Source organism: Staurois parvus, unplaced genomic scaffold (genome assembly GCF_062004578.1).
Source record: "Staurois parvus isolate SC_StPar_1 unplaced genomic scaffold, SC_StPar_1.0 ptg000564l, whole genome shotgun sequence".
NCBI lineage: Eukaryota > Metazoa > Chordata > Amphibia > Anura > Ranidae > Staurois > Staurois parvus.
In genome coordinates, this window is record NW_028318360.1 from 460,111 (window position 1) to 484,022 (window position 23,912).

The 23,912-nt window shown below is 40.7% G+C and overlaps 1 protein-coding gene across 1 annotated transcript in view; it reads right to left on the reverse strand.

The window, feature by feature from the left end:
- POLN (DNA polymerase nu) overlaps positions 1–21,261 on the reverse strand; it is a 135,867-nt gene extending 114,606 nt beyond the window's left edge. Inside the window, exons 1-5 of the mRNA XM_089691520.1 lie at positions 20,831–21,261; positions 16,638–16,810; positions 14,677–14,789; positions 5,486–5,628; positions 3,527–3,595 (exon numbers count right to left, since the gene is read on the reverse strand). Coding sequence (XP_089547646.1) covers positions 3,527–3,595; positions 5,486–5,628; positions 14,677–14,789; positions 16,638–16,810; positions 20,831–21,166 — 834 coding nt within the window. The 5' untranslated portion in view covers positions 21,167–21,261. The remainder of the gene's footprint in view (positions 1–3,526; positions 3,596–5,485; positions 5,629–14,676; positions 14,790–16,637; positions 16,811–20,830) is intronic.
- Positions 21,262–23,912: the final 2,651 nt, after the last annotated feature.

The window sequence follows — 23,912 nt, forward strand, 5'->3', positions numbered from 1 at the left end:
CATGTCCTTATCCTTCATCATTCTCATTTAAAGTGGTGGCCTCCGGTGATGCACAGAGATTAAACAAATCCTCCTAACATAAGTTGTACCCGTCTATCTGCACTCTTCTCTACATCCGTTCAAAGTAAAGAATTTATAAAGCTTGTCTGAGAATTCAGAAAAAAAAGGGGACAGAGAGCTGAAGTTACACTCTGCAGAGCTCAGTGAGGAGAGCTCTGAGAGCTGATTGGAGGGAAGAGACACACCTCCTCCACACACTACACAGGAACAGAACTAAGGCTGTCAATCTGCTTAGGTCCCTCCCCTGTCACCATTTTTCTCTTGGTGTCAGGAAAACTTGTCAGAAGTGACTCATGCTGATAGCAGAGGAACGAAGTAGAACACAGAAATGACACTCAGTGCTCTTAATTGAGACAAGTACACACTATAGAGGGATATGCTTTGCTCATATTTCATGTCTGAGGTTTACAACCACGTTAAAAAGTGATAGAATTCCACCTTAAAAGACTTTCTAGTTTCAGGTGCTCTTGATATTAAAAACAAGTGCTGAATGCACCCTTCTGATGTGCAGGTATACAAAACTGAGTTACCACTCTAAATAAATGACTTGTGGAGTGAGTGGAGAGTAGTGAATTTGCCTAAATGGGTGCAAAAGACAACAGGATCAGGCGTAGGCCTACGTACAAGTGTCAAGAAGTGGCCGGTTAATCCTTAAAAAACATATTACTTACTTCTACATGTATTTAAAAGGACAAAACAGAAAGTTAACAGACAATTACTAAATGAAGATTACATTTACCTCCTTTATATAGAGTGTATAGTACTGTAGAGTCACAAAAGGAAGTAGAAATGGCTAGGTGGGGGGTTATAAGGGCAACTGACTAAAACGTGGAAAGCAAGCAGAGAGATGTGTAATGTCTCAGATTTGTGTTTATAGTCCTTGGGAGCATAACAGAGATATGCCCTCCACATTTCTAATTCTTACTGTTGTCATTACTATTTATAAAAAAAGATGTCTTCAACTGCTGCAGTACATTTTCTATTCTTCATTATAAACAAATGGTGAGGCCCACCTCCATGTCAGGGACACTTTCATTACTTCTTTGTGGGTGGGGGCAGACACAAAGAGAAAATCGTTCAGCTGGTCAGGCATACAAGAAGCCAACGGGTGAAAAGCCCATCAGAGCTCATTCAAAACTAAAATAAATCCCCACATTTGACATTTAAGGGCTCATGTACACTGCAGTTGCTAAACTGACGTTCAGGAGCTGTTCAGCGTTTGTTTCAGCAGCCCCTGAACTCTCCCTAAAGTTTTCCTATGTGTCCATGTACACTATGTCATTTACAGTCGTTTACAGGCAGTTGAGTTTACAGTCGTTTTTTTGCGTTCAGGAGTAGATTTTATCGGCGTTTCAAATGCCAAATGCTTGTAAACGCGGCTAACCACGTTTAAAAGCGTTTGCGTTTAGAAGCGTTTTTTAACAGTTCCATATCTAAATGCTGTCCACAGCCTTTTTTCATCATCAGAAGTGCATGCAAAGCGTTTTCCATGTATTCAAATGGACCCGGTACACCAGCACAGTCAGTTCCAGGTTTTGCGTGAAGGAAAAAACGGTAGAACGTGCCGCATTATGCTCATGATGGGATCCATAGTGAATACAACCAGAAAAGACAGGTAATCTCAACACATACTGATCTCTCTGCTTCTGCTCTCTCTATTTCTCTAAAAAAAAAACACGGTATGCAAACACAACTAAACTGCCGTTTTTTAACCTACGTTTTCCAGCAGTCAGTTTCCATCGTTCAGAAGAGTTTTCCAAACGCCCCGTGTACATGAACCCTAACACAGGTAGAGGGAGCTGCAGTTTAATTGGATTGGGTAATGGCTGGGGAGGGACTTTAAAGCAGTTACATTCTTCTAATTATAGAAAATTGGATGTCTGAAAATTTTGTATATGAATTGACATTGTTGAAATATAGGCAGCAAGCATCTAAAAATGTGACAGTCACATCAACTATGAGGATTATGTAAACTACAACAATATGCCAAAATAAAAAAATCCGAAAAATATGCTAGTTTCCCCTTTAAGATAAAATGATTATTTATTGTTTTCATTTTAAAAGCAACAAACATTTTTTTTTATACAGCGATCTACTTCCTTTTGCTCAGAGGTATAGATTAGATTCAACTTTATTATACTGTGCAGGAGGCAAAATATAGTTTAGTGAGGCATGACAAGAACAGGATTTTCTCCCATAATCAAGAAACATTTAGGAAATTATAACTGGCTTCTGTTTAGAACTGATTTTAACATACGTGGCTTTGCTTAGCTGATTATGGTAGGGAATATATGCTCCACTGAGCAGAGTATGGTGTCAGTGACGTAAATTACTCAATAAACCATGCTGCAATACATCACTAAAATGGCTTTACATAAAGTGTTACAAAACCCACAACAGTAAAATCAGTCTGTATATGCAGTAAAGCATGCTTGTTATACTCACTATTGAACCTAAGGGGTTAATCCTCTGCATTGTGTAAAAACGTTGTTTGATCCTGACTTCTCTGATCCTCCCCTTCTTCCACTGTCCCTGTAATCTCCTGACAAGACATATCGTATGGAGACACTCTGCACATGCTCCGTTTGATGTGTATTGCTAGAGAGGTTTTTATTTTTTTTATTGGGAGAGTGCATGTGATCAGCACAGGGCCAGTCAGCACTGTCCAGACAGAGGGCAGGGGTTTTGCATCCTCCTTGAGCAGAAAGAAAACTCCTACAAGCTTTAACATGTGCTCTGCTGGACCCTGATAGAAGTCACAAGACTGCTCTAACTGTTGATGATAAAAGGTATTTAGCAGTTTATACTTACTAAAATATTTGCACTTCCATGTTCTGTGTACTGTGGGAAACTAGATATAATGAATGCAGGATCAAGGGTTTAGTAACACTTTAAATGGACTCCAGCCTAAAGCCTAGTACACACTATCACTTTTTTTTGTTCAACCCAGAGAGCTGAAGGAAAAAAAACTAAAGAGATTGGGAGGAGATCCTGTACTAACAATCTGATCCCCTCTGAGCATTGCGTCCTGACAGGAGGTCAGCGCTCTCAGCCATCGGATTCAGATCGGCAGACATTTTTCAGTTGTGCCCCTTCGACAGAAGAATGGGCTGAATGTCGCCCTGTTCCTTCAGCAAGGACGTAGTAGAATCCTTTCTGCTTGTGTCACCAAGATAGGAATTGAGGGTGAATCTCCCCAATAGGGACAAAGACAATACATTTCTGACAGAGGTTCTAACCCTTTCTCACTTTATCCAAAACAAATATAGGTTTTTCTTGACTGGATTTTTTTAAACTCCTATGAAACGTCAGCCTAGATACCCCCATTAAATAAAAGTCCTTACATATTAATTACTGGTAATAAATTAAATATGCTTTAACAGTCTTTACTATTCCATCATTTATCACATTTCTTTCTGCTACGACATAAGCTAAAAATCTCAAGGTATGCATTGTACATCCTCACCTGGAGTTTATACTGCAGAGTCTCCATCAGATAATAAAGTAAATTCAATTTCTTACACATAGATTGTTGCTGTAAAACACAAGACAAAAATGTCTTAGCAATAGCATTTCAAAATTTTGTAGGAATTGTTTGCCGTTCCCTTGTGGAAAAGTTAATTTGTTTCTATGTACTTGAGACCCCAGGTGTCAATGTAACATCTGTTCTATGAATGTCACGGTCCCCTCTTTCTGTCTGGGTCTGCAATTTATTTTGTTTGAGTTAACTTGACCTCTCCCCATGTACATGTCTTCTAACTATGCCAATTTCACTAGAAATAAGGAACATTTGTTCAAAGTGTAATAAATAACAGTGATGTTTGCCTTTGCATCTGTCGATGGTTCTATTTTTTAATTATATACCAGGTATACAGCATAGACTAATGGAAAATGTTTGTATTAAGACAAGTATGGTGAAGAATTAATATCGGTTAGACAGGACAACACAATGAAGGTCACTAAATATGATTCATCAGGATACAACAGCGCTATGAGGAATACAATTATTTCTGATAATTATTTGATAAGTGGTAAATGATCTACCGGTGGTAATATGTCTGAAGCTGGTCATACACGGCTCAAATTTTGGTGATTTCTGCTGAACTGCACAAAATTCAAATTGTGGGTCACCCTATCAGCACCACCTGGCTCAAAAAAAGTCAATTTAAAAATCGAGTCAAGTGGGTATAAAATTATCAGCCAAACTGATAGAATACAATCACTGTTCTGGTATTCAAGCAGCCATGGATGCTGTAGTTGTTTGAATACAATAGCTGGCAGGACAAATTTCTCCATCTAGGCTGTTTAGCAAATGATGAGGGAATCAATTAATGTTTTTCTCATTCAGCTTGCAGACTGAACAACAGAAATCTATGTGAACTTGGCAAGACGTAGGCTGGCCATAAACCACTTGAATTTTGGTTGATTCCTGTTTAATCAGTCACAATTCGAGTCCTGCAAGCACCACTTGACTCGACAAAAGATTATTTAAAAATTGACTAAGCTAGGTGGAAAAAAATTGGCTGAACAATGACTGCATCCCATGGGTGCTGAATACACTAGCTGGCAGTGGAATTTCCTCCATTCACGTTCTTTACCATGGATGAGGGAACCATCTGATTTTCAAGTGTTCAGCCCGGGGACTGAACAAGATAAATCGAGCTGCATTTGTCTAATGTAATTCTTGGGAAAGTATGAAGGTCAGCCTTTAGACCTCTCTTTCTGTGAAGGCTGTACCAACTTTTCCAAGTAGCAAGGATGCCGGTGATGTGTATTCCCTTACATGCCCAAGCAGATTGGGTGCAATCCCTCTAAATTTATCGCAGTCACACAATTTTCACTAGATTATGAATTTCTAGGAAAGTGTGAAGGTCAGCCTTTAGACATCTCTTTGGACACATTTCAAATGTGCAGCTCAGTGAACTGGCAAGGTGTTCTCTTTAGTGATCCCATTACCGGCAATTTGTTGCCAGTGATGAGATTGTTTGTATGACGTGGCCCTTGAGGCCAAAATTTTTCTTTGGATGGCCTGTTTAGACAGTGGGGATTCAAATATTTAAGCCTCATTCAGAACATGCGAGTTTTTCTGTATGCGTTCTGCATGGGCACACGCATGAAAACTGATGTAAACTTGTGTCTCTGCAAGTGAAATCAGCATGTTTTTCTACTAGTTTTTCTGCATGTATGGTGTGAATGAGGCCTTATTCTCCAACTGCTGTGTTCCAGTGCAGGCTTGAAGATACCCAAATCTAGCCATCGCTAGCAATCTTTGCATACAGAGAGGATGAGCACAGAAGAGATGTATGTTAATGCATGTTAAAAACATGGAAGACCACTTGCCTTTTTACAGAACTAAATGTGCACAGCCTTACTGGCCTAAAAATATAATATAATTAATTTCAGGTAAAATGCTGAATATACAAACTTGGGTATCTGAAGGGCTCTCGGTGTTTCTTGTGTTTATCTTGTCACAATACTTTTTCACTAAATCATCAAATGTTGGATTACTGTCAGCTGGGTTTAAAAGCCACGCTGCTATTCTTGGGTCTAATACAACGCTCTCAAGAACTAAACAACAAAATTAACAATCATGTCATTCAGATGTCAAGTGAGACTTTATTTTTCAATGTATGCCAGTAAAAGTAGAGTGATTGAATACAATACATAGATGTATACTGATGACTGTACGCTAGCTACAGGTGTTCTGTAAAAGCGTCTCTTCCAATAAATGGATCTATCCAGAACTCCCCACTATTGCTTTGTTTATAGTTAAACTATCTTATGTTTTTTGCACAGACTTGAAGGTGGCCTCCTTAAGCAAAGAATCACGGGTCAAATTTTTTTTTTTACATTTGGGAATACTTTGTGCAAACCCAGCTGGTACACAACAGTCTTTAATGAAGGGTTTCCAATATACCCAGAGGTTTGCTAATTAATTGCTAATTAATGACCCTCCAATTGATTCTGTATTCTCCACTTAATTGGAAATATCTGTTAAAACCTGGTAATTAAAGCCTCTCACCTTTCCATCTCCACCTATCAATTGTTAACTGACTGCTGTCCATCCTGGTACTTACTGTGACTCCTTTCTAGACCGTGTTCTACTAGTTTACCTTTTAAACCATTTTTAAGAACTGTATATTGTGATTTTCAATTCGTTCTTCAGCCAAATGTTGTGGCCCCTAACATTGTTAAATGCATTCTCACCTAAAATATAAATTAAAAAAAATGTCTCTTCCAATAAACTGCAGATTTATTTGATTACATTGAAAAAAGAAAGTTATGTTGTATGTTAAGACCACTTAAGAACACTGATCTATATTACTATTGTATACTGAAAATACAATGTACCCATGCTGGTAATTTTCAATAAAAATTTACTGAAACTAAAGTACTGTATTTGGGAATAATGCAGAACAGGTATTTGATCACAGCAGTACTGAATAAATAATAGGACACGGATTGCCAGCGTACTTTTGAAAGGTATTCTATTGCTCTGATAGGAAATCTTGTTCACCCCATATGTGCAGAAATACTGATGGAAGCTGACACGCAGATTTTACTTGCAGAGATATCAGTTTACATCAGATTTCATGTGCGCTTCCATGAGTTTTATACATTTGGAGATTCCTGCACAGACAAAATCTGCACGCGATAACAGTGTTGATGTGTGAACAGGGCACATAGAGAACAATTGATTATGTTGTGCCCTTCCAGAACTCATGCAGAAAAACTGATGTCTCTGCACCATGATGTGAACGAGCCCTCACAGTTTTGGTGACAGTTATAATAAAGGTTTACATTTTCTGCAGGAAAGGTGGCTTTTTACATGCTTACTGTAGTCATGATCAAGTCAGAATTACTTATTTATTCATTTTTATTCACCTGAATATTTGCGCATAGCCCTGTCTGATCTGTGGAGAGCAGACTGGACCAATCTTCATGTTTACTTCAAGAGAATTAATAATAAAATGAAATTTTGGGATTTTCCTGCTTCATTACTACTTAGAGCCAACGCCATAGAAGAGAACTGAAAAACCAAGGGGGACTTCACAATTTTGCCTCTCACTAAAATATTCCATGGCAGGGGAACCTGAAGCATACGTCTACAACAGGGCTTGAAAAAGCCGCTCGCCAAATGCGAGGAGAAATTCCTGTGTGGCAAGCGGCGGCGAGCACAGATGATGGATGGAGCGGCTGCACCTACGCTCCAAGCCTCATTGTGAAGCCGAGTTCCGGTTTCCAACTTCCGGTTTCTTCAGCACCACCATTATACTGGCCACGCCACTGAGGGGACAGGTGCAGGAGAGGTCCGCTCTCCTCCGCTGATAGGAGACACCCTCTCCACCACCGCGGGGGAGTCGAGGAGAGGTCCGCTCTCCCCCACCGCAGGGGACACGAGCAGAGGGTATTACACAAGTGTTGGTCCTACTGTAACAACACAAACCATGGCTGCTCTATTGGCACATCTTTATTAAAATGTTTACTATTGTTATGCCATGTTTTTTGGCATCTAAATAAGCACTTTTTGTTTTTTTCTTAATGCCCTACTTCTCTAAGCTCTCTTTTAATAAGATGCTGGAGATAAAAAATGCAAAATGTTTACTATTGTTATTTATCTTTGGCCATCAAAAGAGGCACTTTTTTCTTTTTTCTTAATGCCACACTTCTTTAAGGTCTCTGCTGGAGATACAAAATACAAAATGTTTACAGTAACTATTATTCTGTTTTTTGGCATCAAAATAAGCACTTTTTCCTGTGCTATACTTCTGTAAACTAAACTTACATCTTTTAAAACAGACTTTAGTTACTAAAGTCTCTTTTTAACCCCTCGCCTACAGGGCACTTATACCCCCTTCCTGCCCAGGCCAATTTCCAGCTTTCAGCGCTGTCACACTTTGAATGACAATTGCGCGGTCATGCAACACTGTACCCATATGACATTTTTATCATTTTTTTGAGACAGATAGAGCTTTCTTTTGGTATATTTAATCACCTCTGGGATTTTTATATTTTCCTAAACAAACCAAAAACCACTGAAAATTTTGAAAAAAAAAAAGTTTTTTTCTTAGTTTTTGTTATACAATTTTGTAAATAAGTGATTATTCTCCTTCACTGATGTGCGCTAATGAGGCTGCAGTGATGGGCACTGATAGGCTGCACTGATGGACACTGATAGATGGCACTGATTAGGAGGCACTGGTAGGTTGCACTGATGGGCATTGAAAGGCATCACTGATGGGCACTGAAAGGCAGCACTGATACATGACACTGATATATGGCACTGATAGGCAGCACTGACTGGCACTGACAGGCGGCACTATTGCGCACTGATAGGCGACACTGACTGGCACTGATAGGTGGCACTGAATGGCAGCACTGATAGGTGGCACTGATTGGCATTGATAGGTGGCACTGACGGGTGACATTGAAAGGCAGCTCAGATGGGCACTGATATGTGGCATTGATGTGCACTGGTAGGCACTGATATGTGGCATTGATGTGGCACTGATACGTGGCACTGATGAGCACTGACTGCTGGCACTGATGGACACTGACAGGTGGCACTTCTGGGGCCACATTGATCACCAGGGCACACTGATCATCAGTGCCCTGATGATCAGTGTACATGTCCCCTCCGCGGAAAGCCAATTACCGGCTCTCCTCTCGAGCTGTCACGCTGATAACCGACATTTCCGTGTTTACATGTGATCAGCTGTGATTGGACACAGCCGATCACATGACCGAGCCTACATCTTCGGTTCTTTCCGTGATCCGCTGTGTCCGAGGGACACAGCACACCAGCGATCGCCGCGCTGCGCGCTCCCTGAGCCGCGCATTCGCGGTGAGAATGGAAGGACGTCATATGACGTCCTATCAGAACGAGAGAACCACCTTGCGCCCGTCATTGTACTATATGGCGGGCGGAAGGTGGTTAAAGATGCAGGAGATAAACAAAAAAAATACAAAATGTTCACTACAGGTTTAAAGCTGTAAAATTTGATCTTTTGATTGCACCCTATTGATATTAAGCTATTGCTGTTATGTTTAAATTGACATAATAAAGCTATGTTATAATTACAGTTTTTTATATTTTGGACTCTTTATTCTAAAGAAAAATGTAATTTCATAAGCTTTAATGGGGTGTGGTTGGGGGCAGGGATGGGGCGGGGTTGGGGGATGGGCCGGGGTTGGGGTTGGAGGCAGACCTGGGCAAGGTTGGGTGGGGCAACTGGTGGAAAGTAAGGTTTGTGCCTGGCTAGTAGGTCTGGACTCAAAATTTTAAGCCTTAGTCTAGAAGACTAATGACATACAGTGGGTAAAAAAAATATTCCATTTTATTGCACATAACTTAAATTCTAAACTTATTTGTTTTGGTTTCTTTGTAAGTATGGATTGCATGGGTTGCTACCGGCATGTGGTTAAAATTTCATGTCAGTAGCACCTTTAGAAATATATTTACTGATAAAAAAGGTGACATGTACAATACTTATTTTACCCACTGTATGTGGCTTTAGCAGTATGTCAAAAAGTGCACACCTGCCTGGAGCCTAGGAGCAGGCATCATACTCATCTTTACCTACCCCTCCACTTCATGCAGATGCCCTGTGTAAGCTACACAATCGCTCATGCGTAGTTTACATGGTAATATGAACTTCTATGGCCTGGCTCTATCATATGCCTCTTCATACCTTAAAGTACCTGGTATTTTCTTTGTTCCTTGCAGCAAAACTGAGCGGTGGGGGAGTAAAGGAAAAGTGAGTAGATGGTACTGGGGAGGGGAGATTGAAACAAAGGTGTAGCTTTGCCCTGCATATACAAAGCACAGGCCTACTGTGGATAACAAAAAAATAATGTTCTCTTGAGCTCAAACATTTATAAAAGTGTGTTAGAACATATAGCAGTGCTGCCTTTACCATTTCTGGGAACCAGTGAGAGCATATTTGGCCCAGAGTACAAATAAGCCTTTCTAGGGTCAATGGGCTGCTATGTCCCTAAACATACATAGGCAAATAATATTCTCCCCTGGGACTTTTATGCAGCTACACAATATCTTTCATAAAATCAAACTTTTATTGCACCAAGCATAAAAAATGTGTACATGTACCCAGGGGCGGACTGACAACTCATGGGGCCCCCGGGCAATAGGGGATCATGGGGCCCCTGTGTCCTTGCCCAAACGCAAAAAAGCCTATGAAAAAGGTACCAGGGGCATCTAATGGGGCCCCCTACTGACCCCGGGCCCTCGGGCAGTGCCCGAGTTTCCAAATGGTCAGTCCGCCCCTGCATGTACACTATATTGGTTAAAATAAGGAGCATCACAATACAATAAGAAACTCCTGAAAGTTGTGGCAGAGGAGAACTATACCCTTTATGCTGCCTGTGATTTCCCAATGTGTTTCAACTGAATTTTACAATCTTTATCAGAGGGTAACAGGGGTAGTTTTTCTACAAGACAATATAGATAAAGTGAAAAACATGTACAGAGAATTGTCTCCAAACAGCAACACAGTATAAAGTATATAATACACAGTATCACCACACTTACAGATAACTAAATTACATTTCTTGAAAGTGATGTTCCTCCTTTTCACCATGGGGCGCCCACCAAACTACCCCTGTTACCCCCTGATGAAGATTGTAAAATTCAATTGAAACATGTTGGGGAATCATAGGCAGCATGAAGTGTATAGTGTTCCTCTGCCACAATATTCAGGGGTTCTCTTATTGTATTGTGATGTTCCTTATTTTAACCAATATAATCTACATGTACATGTTTTTACGCTTTGTACAATAAAAGTATTATTTTATTATAGACATTGTGTAGCTGCATTAAAGTCCCAAAGGAGAATATTTGTTGCCTATTTGGCCCAGTCTAACTGCAAAGGTATTGAAAGGCATGCCACTGACACTGAAAATTCTGAATGCTGGTTGTTAATAATTCCATCACAAATTCCATGCATTTAAATTTGCTGCTGTATACTTGTATAATGTTAAGCCTTTATAAAAAAAAAAAATAAAAATCCTAAACTTTAAGAGGTTGCCATCTACTATTCAAATGGTTGCCAGACTATGACATAGCTATCAGCGTGTTCTAAATGAACTTTGCCACCAACAGTTTTAACCTTTCATTCTTTATTTTCAATTGCATTTTTGTAATCTGATTAGCTGCTTGGGCTGATCTGAAATACATACAGGTCATGTGTTATCTGCTAAAGGATTTAATAAAGATCTCCCTTGCGTAAGCACCAAATACAGAAAAAAGAGAAAATAGCAGTAGCTCAACTGCTCAAGCTATCCTGAATGTTTGCCAAGTGTCCCTGGTTTGCTGTGACAGTTGCAGTTTACAAAGCATTCTCTGTTGGAATTGTTGGCACTTGAATTCTGCTTGATTTTCAGGACTGCATAGCTAAATAAGCAACTTTTCCTCTACAATACACTTGCAATATTGAACATTTATTAAAGACAATAAGAGATTTTAAATTAATATTACCTGAAAATCAATATTTATAATGCTAGGAAAACTTGGAGTGCTATTTATTAAACATAGGTTTGGATAGACTTCCAAGATAATACTGGGCATAGCTGGTTATAGCATGCCAGCTAAAGGCTAAGCTCACTTTTCAGAATAAATAGAAGCCTTTTCTAATGTCTTTTCTGCCCCAGTCATCACATTGTACTAATCTCTCACTTGCCTAGTTCATGGCAGCTTTGAATCTGCACCTCTCTGTTCAAAATTTTAAAAATACATTTTGAGACTTGACTTCCTGTAGCTTCATGTGACCTTCCAGGAAACTTCATATCCCATCATGCACTGCCTTACTGCATCACAAATTAGGGTGTGTTTACCTCTCTGCACCACACTTCCCCTTGCTACAAACACCTCTTTTTTTATTTACACCCACTTTAAGGTGGCCATACACTGTACAATCTCCTTTAGATCTCCCATCAACTATGTAGAGCAAGAGCCTGCCTGATTAGATACAAATTTAACAGATTGCTCAGGTGGGTCCTCCTGTTACATAGTTTTGGTAAATCTAAAGGAAATTGTACAGAAATTATAAAATAAAAATTTATAATGTATTGCCAGCTTTATGGAAGTATATGGGAGGGAGTGGATGGAGACACCCAGTTGTCATTGTTCTGTGTAAACACACCAATTTCACTTTCAGGCCCAATTCTCACCTAACATTTTAAAGCGAATGTTTTTTAGCGTATTTTCCTGCAACACATTTAGGGCAGACCATTGATTTCAATATGCTGCCCTACATGTGGCCAAGTAGCTCATGGGACAGTCTGGTACGTTGCGGTTTGCAAGTTTTTTACTGCACATTTTAGTGCATTTGTCGCACACTTTCACATAGCAAAATGAATGTTTGCTTCAGCATTTAGGGTGCTATTAACAATTAATTGCACCAAAAGCACGACAAATTCATTTTAGGTGCATAAAGGTGGCTATACACTATACAATATGATAGTACAATCTCTGTACGATCTCCTTTAGATTTACCAAAACTATATAACAGGAGGACACACCTATCTAATCAGACATGCCCTTGCACTACCTAGTAGTTGATGTTATTGTATAGTGTATTGTGAGCTTTACAGACTTCCAAGGACACATTTTTCCTGTTTTCAATACTATACTATAAGCTCAGCTCCACAAAAGCTGTTTTGTGATTGCTCGGCTCCTGCACACTCTGCCAAATGAACACTTATGCAAGAAGACGTAAGGTACAAAACAATTAATAAGCAGAGAAAGACACTAGCTCACCCCCCGTGCACGCACCTGCCCCCCGCTCTGTACCCTGGGCTCTGTTTCTCCATCTGCGGACCCGGGACCAGTGTAGCGGGGTGCCGGCTGGTAGAGGGGGGGAGTGATGTGTATGACGTCACTTCCGGGTCCCCGGCCATCAAAGCTGAAAAAGAATGTAATGCAGTGTGATGTGCACTGCATTGCATGCAATGGAGCACAAGGGAGACATGCAGGGTCTTTTAGACAATGGGTATCTCAAAGACAACCAGTCACCAAAAAATCATCACATAGGGGACTTTTTGTCCCCTATGTGATGAAAAAAAAAGTTAAGTAAAAATTTTTTTTTTTAATTGTAAAAAATTAAAAAAAAAGTTACACCCAAAAAAAAAAAAAACATAACCCCTGCCCCCCTAAAAATTTTTTGAGGCCCCCACATATACGCACAAACACACACATCAGGGCGCCTATGCGTGAAAATGTCAGTTGTGATTCATATTACATATCGCTGCGCACACCATAATTAGAGCAATAATTCTAGCACCAGACTTACTCCATAACGCAAAACTGATGACCTGGAGGGGGCTTTAAAAGTGTCGCCTAAAGAAAATATAGGGTAGTAAAGTTTGTCGCCATTTTAGAAGTGCATGCAAATTTAAGTTTTGACATGTTTGGGTATCTACTTACTTGGTGTAACCTCATCGTTTATATTTTACTAAAAAATTGGGTAATTTGCCTTGTTGTGCCTCAAAATTAACTTGTGTGTTTTTACTGAAGTTTTGTGTTTCCTAGACATTTGCAGTAATATCGTGTGACATAAAATATTTGAACTACCACTATTTTATTCTCCAGGGTGTCTGCTTTCAGAAAATATATATTGTTCTCTGGGTTTTATGTAATCTTCAGGCCTAAAGTGCAATAAAAAACGCAGAAAGGGCTCTTGCAGCGAAAGGGATAAAGGATAAGTTCGCATTTGGGAACACGTTACATGCTCTCTCCATAGATGGCATACCGATCATTGAGAGCGCAGTGCGCCAGTGATCTTACAGGCCGCTAAAAAAAGTTGAACTTAGCATTAGACCACAAAAAAACGGAAATGGTTTTAAATGTTGTCAACTATGCAGTAGGAGGAGCCAGTCAATTTTTATCCCTGCCATCTTTTTCTCCCCAGTCTGAGATAATGACAGTAATGAGAAAAAAAAACAAAAAGTGGTTTATAAAACCTGCTTATTCTACCAAGAAAGCATAAGACATCCAGATCAACAGTGAGAATAATATAAATCTAATCACTCTCTTGTACAATCCCCAAGTCTTCAAGCAAACCCCTCCCTTAATTTCTTCCATTTTGTAAGGAAAAGATAAATGCAAACAAGCTAAAAAGTGGGCTTCTCTTATATCACTGATGCAGCTAGCATCAATTCTGTGATCGCTTCAGTACTGTAGGAGGGAGAAAATCGATTTTAACACTTAAAAAAAAAAAAATTTAAATAGATGACTTCCCTATATTTGACCCTTTGAACGCCCAGAACCTGGCTTCAGTTCAAACTGGGGGACAGACAAAATGCTGCCAAGGGACTACTTCTTTTCTACTACACACATTGCTTCTCTGAGACTAATTTTCCCTCTGTTTTTACAAGTGGGGAGAGTTTAATTTTTTTATCATAGAGGCCATGCTTAGTATAATACAAAGGGCTATGAACATGTGCTTTCAAGATTTACACTTCAGCTACTGAAGACATCATGAATTCTCAGTGTATACAGCATTCACTTAAAAAAAAAAAAGTAAAGCAAAATTAATAAATTGTTAAAAGGTATTGTGCTAAAAATCTGTACAAGTCAATTTTTTTTTTAGATCATTGTACCTTTTTTCCAGCTGATGATCTTCCTAAAGACTGGAACAACCAATCGGAGGAAATCTTTTGCATTGAAGCAAATCCCTGGCGTTCTCCTTTGAAACAGAAATGGAAGCAATTTTCTGTGAATTGAAAACACAATCAGACATGGTTCTGTGAGCAAGGCATCATTAGATGAGGCAGCAAATTATGTATATCTATGCATTTTTGAAACTGCCCAATTATAAATATGTCTTACCAGAATATGTAAAGCCCTTCAAGTTGTAGCATAGAAACAAGTTGCATGTTGGGTATCTGCAATTTACCAGCAACATGGAATGGATTTCAGATGGGACAAGTTCAATGAATCACACACTGGTTCAAGATTGGAGTTCGGTTTAGAGCACACTGAATCTTGCCTTGTGTTCAGGTTAAATGCAGATTTCAGTGCGTTTTCCAGTTTGCAGAAACACACTACAGTCCATTTAACATGGTTTCCTATGGATCTAGTTCACATCTGTGCGTTTTGAGCTGGTGTGTTTTTTGGAAAGGGTCAGGCATTTTTTCCCCGCAGCAGATTGTGTTTTTGCATGTAATAGACTTCAATGGACACACACCAAAAACGGAAGTGTTGCATTTTTGCAGCGATTTGAGTTTATTTTTATTTTTTTTGCTAAAAGTATGATATCTCTGGTAATGTAGTGCGACGTTGATGTGACTTTACACTCTCTGACACTCAAGTAGCATCAAAGTAGTGCAGGGAGCTTTATGCAACCAAAGTCATATGTTAGGGTTAAGGGCTAGGGTTGGGGATAGAGTTAGCGTTAGCGGTAAATGTTAGGGTGCCAACCCTAAACCTAGCACTTAACCATAACCCTAACATGTGACTTTGGTCATATTAAGGTTCCTGCACTACTTTGATGCTACTTGAGTGCCAGAGAGTGTAAAGTCGCATCAAAGTTGTAAGACAAAAAACATGTAAAACAGGGCAAAAATGCACAAATCACGCCGGAAAAACACATCAACCACAACCTGCTAAGATGTGAACCTAGCCTTAAACCCAAAAGCAAAAATGTATTATCAAAGCAGAAATGAAACGAGCGCTGGATAAAAAACACAGAAAGCAACTCGCATGAAAGGCAAACACTAGGAGCCTCCAAAATATAAATGTAAAAAGAACATGCAGCGCTAATAGAGATCAATAATACATGTATAAATGGTACATCATACAAAGTGTTATAGCGAGCACCACTAGATAATGCACCGTCTAAACGTTCACAGATTATAAAAGCATTTAATATCTCCAGCGAGAGTGTTCTTGTGATACATAGTGCAAACTTTCAAAACAAAGTGGTGAAAAAATTGGTGACTTCCGTGACCATATTCCTCCCATATTCACCAATTTTTTCACCACTTCGCTTTGAAAGTTTGCACTATGTATCACAAGAACACTCTCGCTGGAGATATTAAATGCTTTTATAATCTGTGAACGTTTAGACGGTGCATTATCTAGTGGTGCTCGCTATAACACTTTGTATGATGTACCATTTAAAAATGTATTATATTGAACCTTACCAACTCTTAGTTGTGGTGGCTGCATTTGTTTTCTTTTTTAAGCTTTCTTTTTTGCGGCCTTATAGCCAGTTTCCGACTGCACATGAGTGAAGTGCGCTATGCTTTGTGAATGGGCCGCAGTCCTCTGGAACCTTGGAAGTGTCCCAGAGGGCTGCTTGGGGTGCTAAACTTCCGGCTCAGTTTGCCACGGCAAACTGAGCCGGAAGTGGGAGCGGATCCCTTTCAAAATTAGGTACCCACTCCCCCGCTCCCAAAAAAAGTGCCAGATGTGGCAGCAGAGGGGGAGAAGAGGCAGAAAAGCGGAGCTTCCACTTTTGGGTGGAGCTCTGCTTTAAACACGTGGCATCAAAACAGTGTGTGCGCGTGTTTTCCCTAAACAGCCAAACAGGGCCATGCAATTTAAATTACAGATTTACCTTATGAAATCATTTTGAGATTGATCTGTTCTCCATGAAGCCTCATTTCCTACAGTCAGATATAAGTAAGTATCCTCTCTGTCACAGCTTGTGGTATCTTTTGGATTAGTAGATGAAAGCCGATTCCCCTTTTTGAGTAACATAAAAATTCCTTTCAATAATGCAGTTGGATCCTATGAGTAATAAACATATTGCAGTAACATGTTTGATGAATATTCAAAGAATTAAACAAATGTTAATTAACAAACAGAATTACTAATTTAACTGACAAACTGAAAACTAGTCAGGTCACTGGCATGTGGGTTCTCCACATAGTTTTCCAGAGAATACAGAAGATGGCACATGACATGATACGATATATATGTGCCCTGATGTCTGAGGCAGCAGGAAAGACCCACTTGGAATAGAAACCTGTATTTTTTTTATTCAAAACAAAAATTGTTGTGGGTGGGGATGCTCTTCATGCCATTTGGGCTGGCTACTGAAGTTTCTATTGCCAGCCCAAATGACCTATTCATTAAGCATCTCTTCAGAAACAGGGCAAGAGCAGACACAATACCAGCAGATCTGGACCTGGAAAGCGATCCATGGCTAACCTAACCAAAACTAGTGTGGAAATCTCCTATACAAAGTTCAGTGCATGGGGGTCACATTCAGGCTCACCCCGCAAGGTCCTAACCATGCTGGATAGCTGCAAGTATTGGGGAACACAAAAGCTGCTGTGTATGATTCTTGTGATTCTTGTTTGAAGAAGAAAAAAAAAAGATTTGTAGAAGAAGATTAGTCTTTAAAACAGCAGGGATGAAAAATAAAAAAATACATTTATCTTCATAAAACTGAGGCAGGTCGGTAGTAGAAGGGTTTATATCCTGGGCTGACATCCTGAAGGTGGCAATATAACCCAAAGGTTAAGACTTCCTGTGTTCCTCAAAGGACAAGAAAGAACAAATATTTCTGCAGTGCGCATGTGTTACATGTGAATGTGTACTTTTTGTGATTATGCTCTAAGCAAGTGAACTGCGTGTGCGCATGTTTTACGTTAAAGTGGAACTTTAGTCAGAAAATTAGATCCTGCTAGATCATTTCACGCTGGCCCTATTGCAGGTAATGCTATGTAAAACAATAAAAATCAAGTGTCTATACTATTAAAAATCCAGTAATACACTGTCTCACCCTGCTCTGCACATGCTCAGTTGCTCTTTTTTTTTAGGCACTGTGCCGAAAATGTAGAGGCTGACATGCCAACAGCCTAAACATTTAGGGTCAGTTCACACTACATGCCTTTCGGTTGATTTCTTTTCTGCATTCAAAATGCACAGAAAGTAGGTTATGCACAGTAGTAGTAATGCACAGAACACGGACATACAAAGCCATTCATAACGCTGCCCCAAACTACCTCACCGACCTGATACCCAAATACCGCCCAACCCGTACTCTTCGCTCCTCACAAGACCTCCTACTTTCTAGCTCCCTGGTCTCCTCCTCCTACGCCTGACTGCAGGACTTCTCCAGGACTTCCCCCATCCTCTGGAACTCACTACCCAAATCCATCAGACTGTCACCTACCCTCCTCACCCTGAAAACCCATCTCTTCAGGGAAGCCTACCCCACCCTCACTTAACAGCCAATCTCCTCCACTCCTCCTACCACTCCATCCCCCACAACCACTTCCTCCTGTACCACTATCCCCTCCCTCCTAGATTGTAAGCTCGAAAGAGCAGGGCCCTCGAACCCCTCGTGTATTGTTTTGTTACTGTATTGTCTCATGTACTGTCCCCCACTATAATGTACAGCGCTGAGCAAACCTTTTGGCGCTATATAAATACTGTATAATAATAATAATAATATGGTTGTCAGTGTCATAGTTCACATCAGTGCTTGCAGTTCAGTTGCAGAAGAAAAAGTAGAACAGACTGTATTTTTCCTGCACAGAACTGTACTGGAACACGGTAAAATGCATAAAAAACGCATCCTATTTAAATTGAAGAAAAAGAGAGGGGAAAAAATTAACTGGAATGCATTAAAAAAATGCACTGGAACGCGTCAAAAATGCACCGGAACGCGCCAAAAACACGTATGCAAAAAACACATCCGGAACGAATCTGGACTGTGTTTCTATAGTGTGACATGGCCCTTAATGCTGCTCAATGGCTTTGGGCTTCAGCAAAATGGCAGCCTCCAGCAAGAATGAGCAGGAATAATGCTGGAGGCAATTTACAGCATATCTTATATTTTTGTTGTACAATTATTAAAGTGGAATGTATGTTCCTTGCTAATAACATTTTATTAAGTTGTTATGGGCAAAGTTCCACTTTGAGGCTACTTTTACACTTATCTGCCGCAAAAACACAGCAAAAATGCATAGGCGGTTTTACCGCACTTTCTGGGCGTTTTTAAAGGACTTAAAAACTGCACCAAAAATGCTTCTGAGAAACGTTTTTCATTGATTTCAATGGGAAGAGGCGTTATTGGGGCCTTTTTTTTAACTCCCCAAAGATGCTGCAAGCGGGAGTTTTTACACCGCACCACAAGCACAACGCCTTAGTGTGAAAACATACATAGATATACATTCACATACATAGGGAAATAGTTTTCTTTAGCTTTTCAGGCGCTTTTTTTAATGCAAAAACGCTTGAAAAACTCCTCAGTGTGAAAGTAGCCTAAGGCTCCATGCACACTAGTATTTTTTATAAGCCTAAAAATGCTAGAAAAAACGCTTGAAGAAAAATGCTGATAATAGCATTTTTGTGTCAGCTTGTAAAAGCGTTTAGGAGTGTTAGCATTTTATTAGCATTTTTACAGTACATGAAGGGAAGAAAAAAAAACGCTCAAAAAAAGCTTTTAGGAATGTTCAGCGATTATTTTCTGCTGGGAAAATACTCCCAAAAAACGTACAAAAACAATTTTTTTCCTGCTCCTAAGCGCTGAAGCTTGAAAAACGCTTCTAGCATAAAGTGTGAATGGACACACAGGATAACACTATTAGCTTCTAGGAGCTTAAAAAACCACTAGTGTTCATGGAGTCTAAAGGATATACGATGTATGAGGTGGTATCAAAAAGTTTAAAGTTTTTGGTTTTGTAACACGCCAACAGATGGCAGCACAAGGTTGCATGCACAGTCACAGGGAGCACCGACCTATATAAGTCAGTGTGCCAAAAGACATTGTCCCGTATACGACGGGAGCTGTGCAACTGGTGCTATTCTGGCCACGTGCGTTACTATGTCTGCTATCTCATCATGAAAGGCAAGTTAGAACAAAGAGCAAATGTGAAACACATACAGCCAAGTTTCGCACTGGTAATGACCCTCGACATGAAGGACGGATCATCCACGGCACGCTGCCGAAGTTCTTGGCAGACTTTGACGCGGTGTGCCTTCTGCTCCTGGGTCAGCAGCCAGGGAACTGGGGACGTAGCCGCTCAAAACACCTCAAACGACTCATTGTAGCATCACTGTAAACTTGCCGAATCATGTCAAACCTCTCACTGTGGCAGACTTTCCAAGTTTTACGCATAATTTCACATTTTCTCTAACTTGCTGTCCGTGATGAAATAGCAGACGTGGTAGCGCACGCGGTCAAAATAGCACCAGTTGCACAGCTCCTGATGTACACAGGACAATGTCTTTCGGCCCGCTGACTCCCTGTGGCTGTGTATGCAGCCTTGTGCTGCCATCTGTTAAGCATGTTACAAAGCTATTCTTGAAACCTTTTAATAATCACCTCGTATCTGTGTGATTGTGTGAGTTCTGCATAAGTGAGATTGAATATGTACTGTGTCTGTGTGGAATTCACCCAGTTAGAAGTGAGTCTTTTAATGGGGGGAGAGAAATGGTAACTCCCTGTTACAATTACCTGAGCAGAGACATGAAACTGAAAGAGGGGGTGATTTCAGTTTGGATCATTAGAAGATGAAAAGGAACAGATAATGAAAACATTTTACAACAAAATGGTAAAAATAAGGAGGTTTATTATGGAGGCAGCAAGGGGAGATGAAAAATAAAACACAAATTGATGCCAAAGATTTCTAGTACAGTGGAATTTCTCCGAAGGGGACAACATTCGAGCAGAGGTTCTGACCCTGCTCTACTCATCTAAATATAGAAAAGCAATTTTTGCTTGAGTATTCTATTAAAGGTTATGCAGTTTACTATAAAAGCTGCATTTCAGTTATAAGAGGAAAGAACACTGACCTTAGAGACACTAAGCTGTGATGATCCGTTGTGAAACATCATAGTCAATACCAGGGACTTAGCTTGCTTGGCTTCCTCAAGTAACTGAAACTGCTGCTCCTGGCTCAGGGATTCAACATTATAGAACTTCATTTCGTCTTTAACAAGTGTGCCCCTCTTTCCCACGAATGTCCTCATGACTTTGTGTTCTGAAGAGCATATATCTGGGTAAATTTTTAACTCATCAGTGGTATTTGTCAAACATTTTGTGTTTTTATGTGTAGTAGTATTTAATTCCACAGTTGTAGCACCCTGAACGTGTCCTTTATCTTGCTCTGAACTTAAGGAGACTTTCATGGATGATTGAGTGTCGATCAGAGCAAACCTGCTGTTAGGTAATACACTTGGAGACAGATGTGAAGAAACAATTGCCGATTTCCTTAGAATTTTAGTAACTGCAGGCTGCAAAAAAAGAGAAAAAAAAAGACTAATTTAAACAAACAGAATTGTAATATATGAGTTATGGGGCTTCAGGCCAGTTCACAGCACATGGAGTCCAGTGCATTTTTAATCTGCATCAAAAACTCATGCACAGTGTTCTTCATGTATTCCAATGGCCCTAGTCCACACCAGTGCAGTGCATTCTTGTGCAGTCAACAAAAGCAGAACAGGCTGCATTTTTTTCTGCGTGGAACTGCACTGGAAATTGGAAAAACACATAAAAAAAAACACACTGGATTCCATTTTTGCCTGTTAGGAGCCAGCACCACCGGTGTCCTAACAGCCAGAGACTCATCAGTAGGAGGGATGAGTCACCAGTTGTTAAGGAGCCAGCACATGCCGGCTTCCTAGCAACGATAAGTCAACGATGAGCCATCCCTGCTGTGAGCATCTCAGTATTGCAGCACTGGAAGTATAGCAATAACTATACATCTGGCACTCAGTAAAAATGTAATGTACACACACCGAGAATGCACGGTCAGAAAATGCACCAAAACCGCAGGACAGAATAGAAGTCTACGGCAAAGTTTTGTAAACATACTCCGTGAAGATCCCCACACATTTACTTCCTGTGAGTAGGCACTGTTGTGGCGCAGAATTCACAGAGCCTGCCTTCTGAACTACAGAGGTGCTGAGAGGAGGAGTTTCAGGAGGCGGAGTTAATACAGGAATCACTGCTTGCAGGTAGCAAGGTACCATAGGATATGTAGTCCTTAGAAATTGAACGTAAACAGCAGAGAGGGACGTGGTTTGGGCATGCAAGCGTGAGGCAGTGGAACTGGAGAGCTCCAGTACACCTCTGGGATTTTGCAGTTTAACAGCGGGATGACACTATGCAGGTGTCATCGCAGCCAGCCCAAACCCCATAACCACGCTCAGGGGCTCTGGAGGAGCTGGCTCTTGCGCCATGAAATCCAAGATAGCACCGGAGTGCAAGGCATCTTATACCGCCTCTCCTGCTGCAGCCTCTGACCTGGGAAACACAGATCGCAACAGGCAAGTGCACAGTACTAGCCTTGTGCCATCACATTCCTCAGCCACTGACCATACTAATGATTCAGCCATGGGTGACTTGGATGGGGACTGAGATATACGAGCACATATTAGAGCCTTTCCCACCAAAGCTGATATTGTGCAGCTGATCTCACCTGTAGAAGCCACATTCAAGTCAGCCATAGATGCAGTTAAAGCAGAAACCATTGCCATTGATAATCGTGTGAAGACCCCTGGAAAACAAGCATGAGGACATATCTCATACTATAGAAAGCCTGGGGTCCAGGACATACAGACATGATGACATGCTTGAGTCACTCCTCCTACAATTGGATGATTATGAGAATTGCACATGCCGGCATATGTATCAGTAGCCTGCCATAAGCTACATGTGCCCCAGACCTGATCCCTACATTGCAGGGTATCTTTGGACAGATTATTATTATTATACAGGATTTATATAGAGCCAACAGTTTGCTCAGCGCTTTACAATATAACGAGAGACAATACAGCAACAATATAAGAGGGTTAGAAGGGCCCTGCTCCTTGAAGCTTACAATCTAGGAGGGAGGGGCTAGTGGTACAAAAGGTAATAACTGTGGGGGATGGACTGGTTGGAAGAGTAGAAGATTCCATTATTAGCTGAGGGCAGGATAGGCTTCCTTGAAGAGATAGGTTTTCAGAGATCGCCTAAAAGTAAGCAGAGTAGGCAATAGTCTGATAAATTGGGGTAGAGAGTTCCAGAGGATGGGGGAAGCTCTGGAAAAGTCCTGGAGACGAGCATGGGAGGAGGAGACAAGGGAGCTAGAGAGCAGGAGGTCTTGCGAGGAGCGGAGAGGACAGTTTGGGTGATATTTGGAGACAAAATCGTTGATATAATTTGGGGCAGAGTTATAAATGGTTTTATACATTATTATTAATGTTTTGAATTTTATCCGCTGGGCAATGGGAAGCCAGTGGAGGGATTGGCAGAGAGGGGTGGCAGATACAGAATGGTTAGTAAGGTGGATAAGTCTGGCAGCAGCGTTCATGATAGACTGCGATTCGGTAGGCCAATGAGGAGGGAGTTGCAATAGTCAAGGCAAGATATAACAAGGGAGTGAATAAGTTGCTTACTGCTTTCCGTGGTTAGGAACGGGCGTATCTTGAAGATGTTGCGGAGGTGAAGTCTACAAGATTTGGACAGATACTGGATTTGGGGGTGAAAGGACAGATGGGAGTCTAGGATTACACCTAGTACCCTGGCATGAGGGGAGGGACTGATGATTGTGTTATTGATCTTGATGGAGAAGTCAGGGGGGTGGGGGCACGGGCTGGGGGGAATATGAAGAGCTCAGTTTTGGAAAGATTGAGTTTGAGGAAATGAAGTGACATCCATGCCGATATGTTGCTTACTAGGTTAGTAATGCGAGAGGAGACTGAAGGGGTGAGGTGAGGGGTAGAAAGATAGATTTGTGTGTCATCAGCATAGAGATGGTACCTAAAGCCATGGGAGTTCATCAAGTGACCAAGGGAGGAGGTTTAGATGGAGAAGAGAAGGGGTCCAAGGACAGAACCTTGAGGGACCCCTACAGAAAGAGGGAGTGAAGAGGAGGAGGCAGCGTTATGG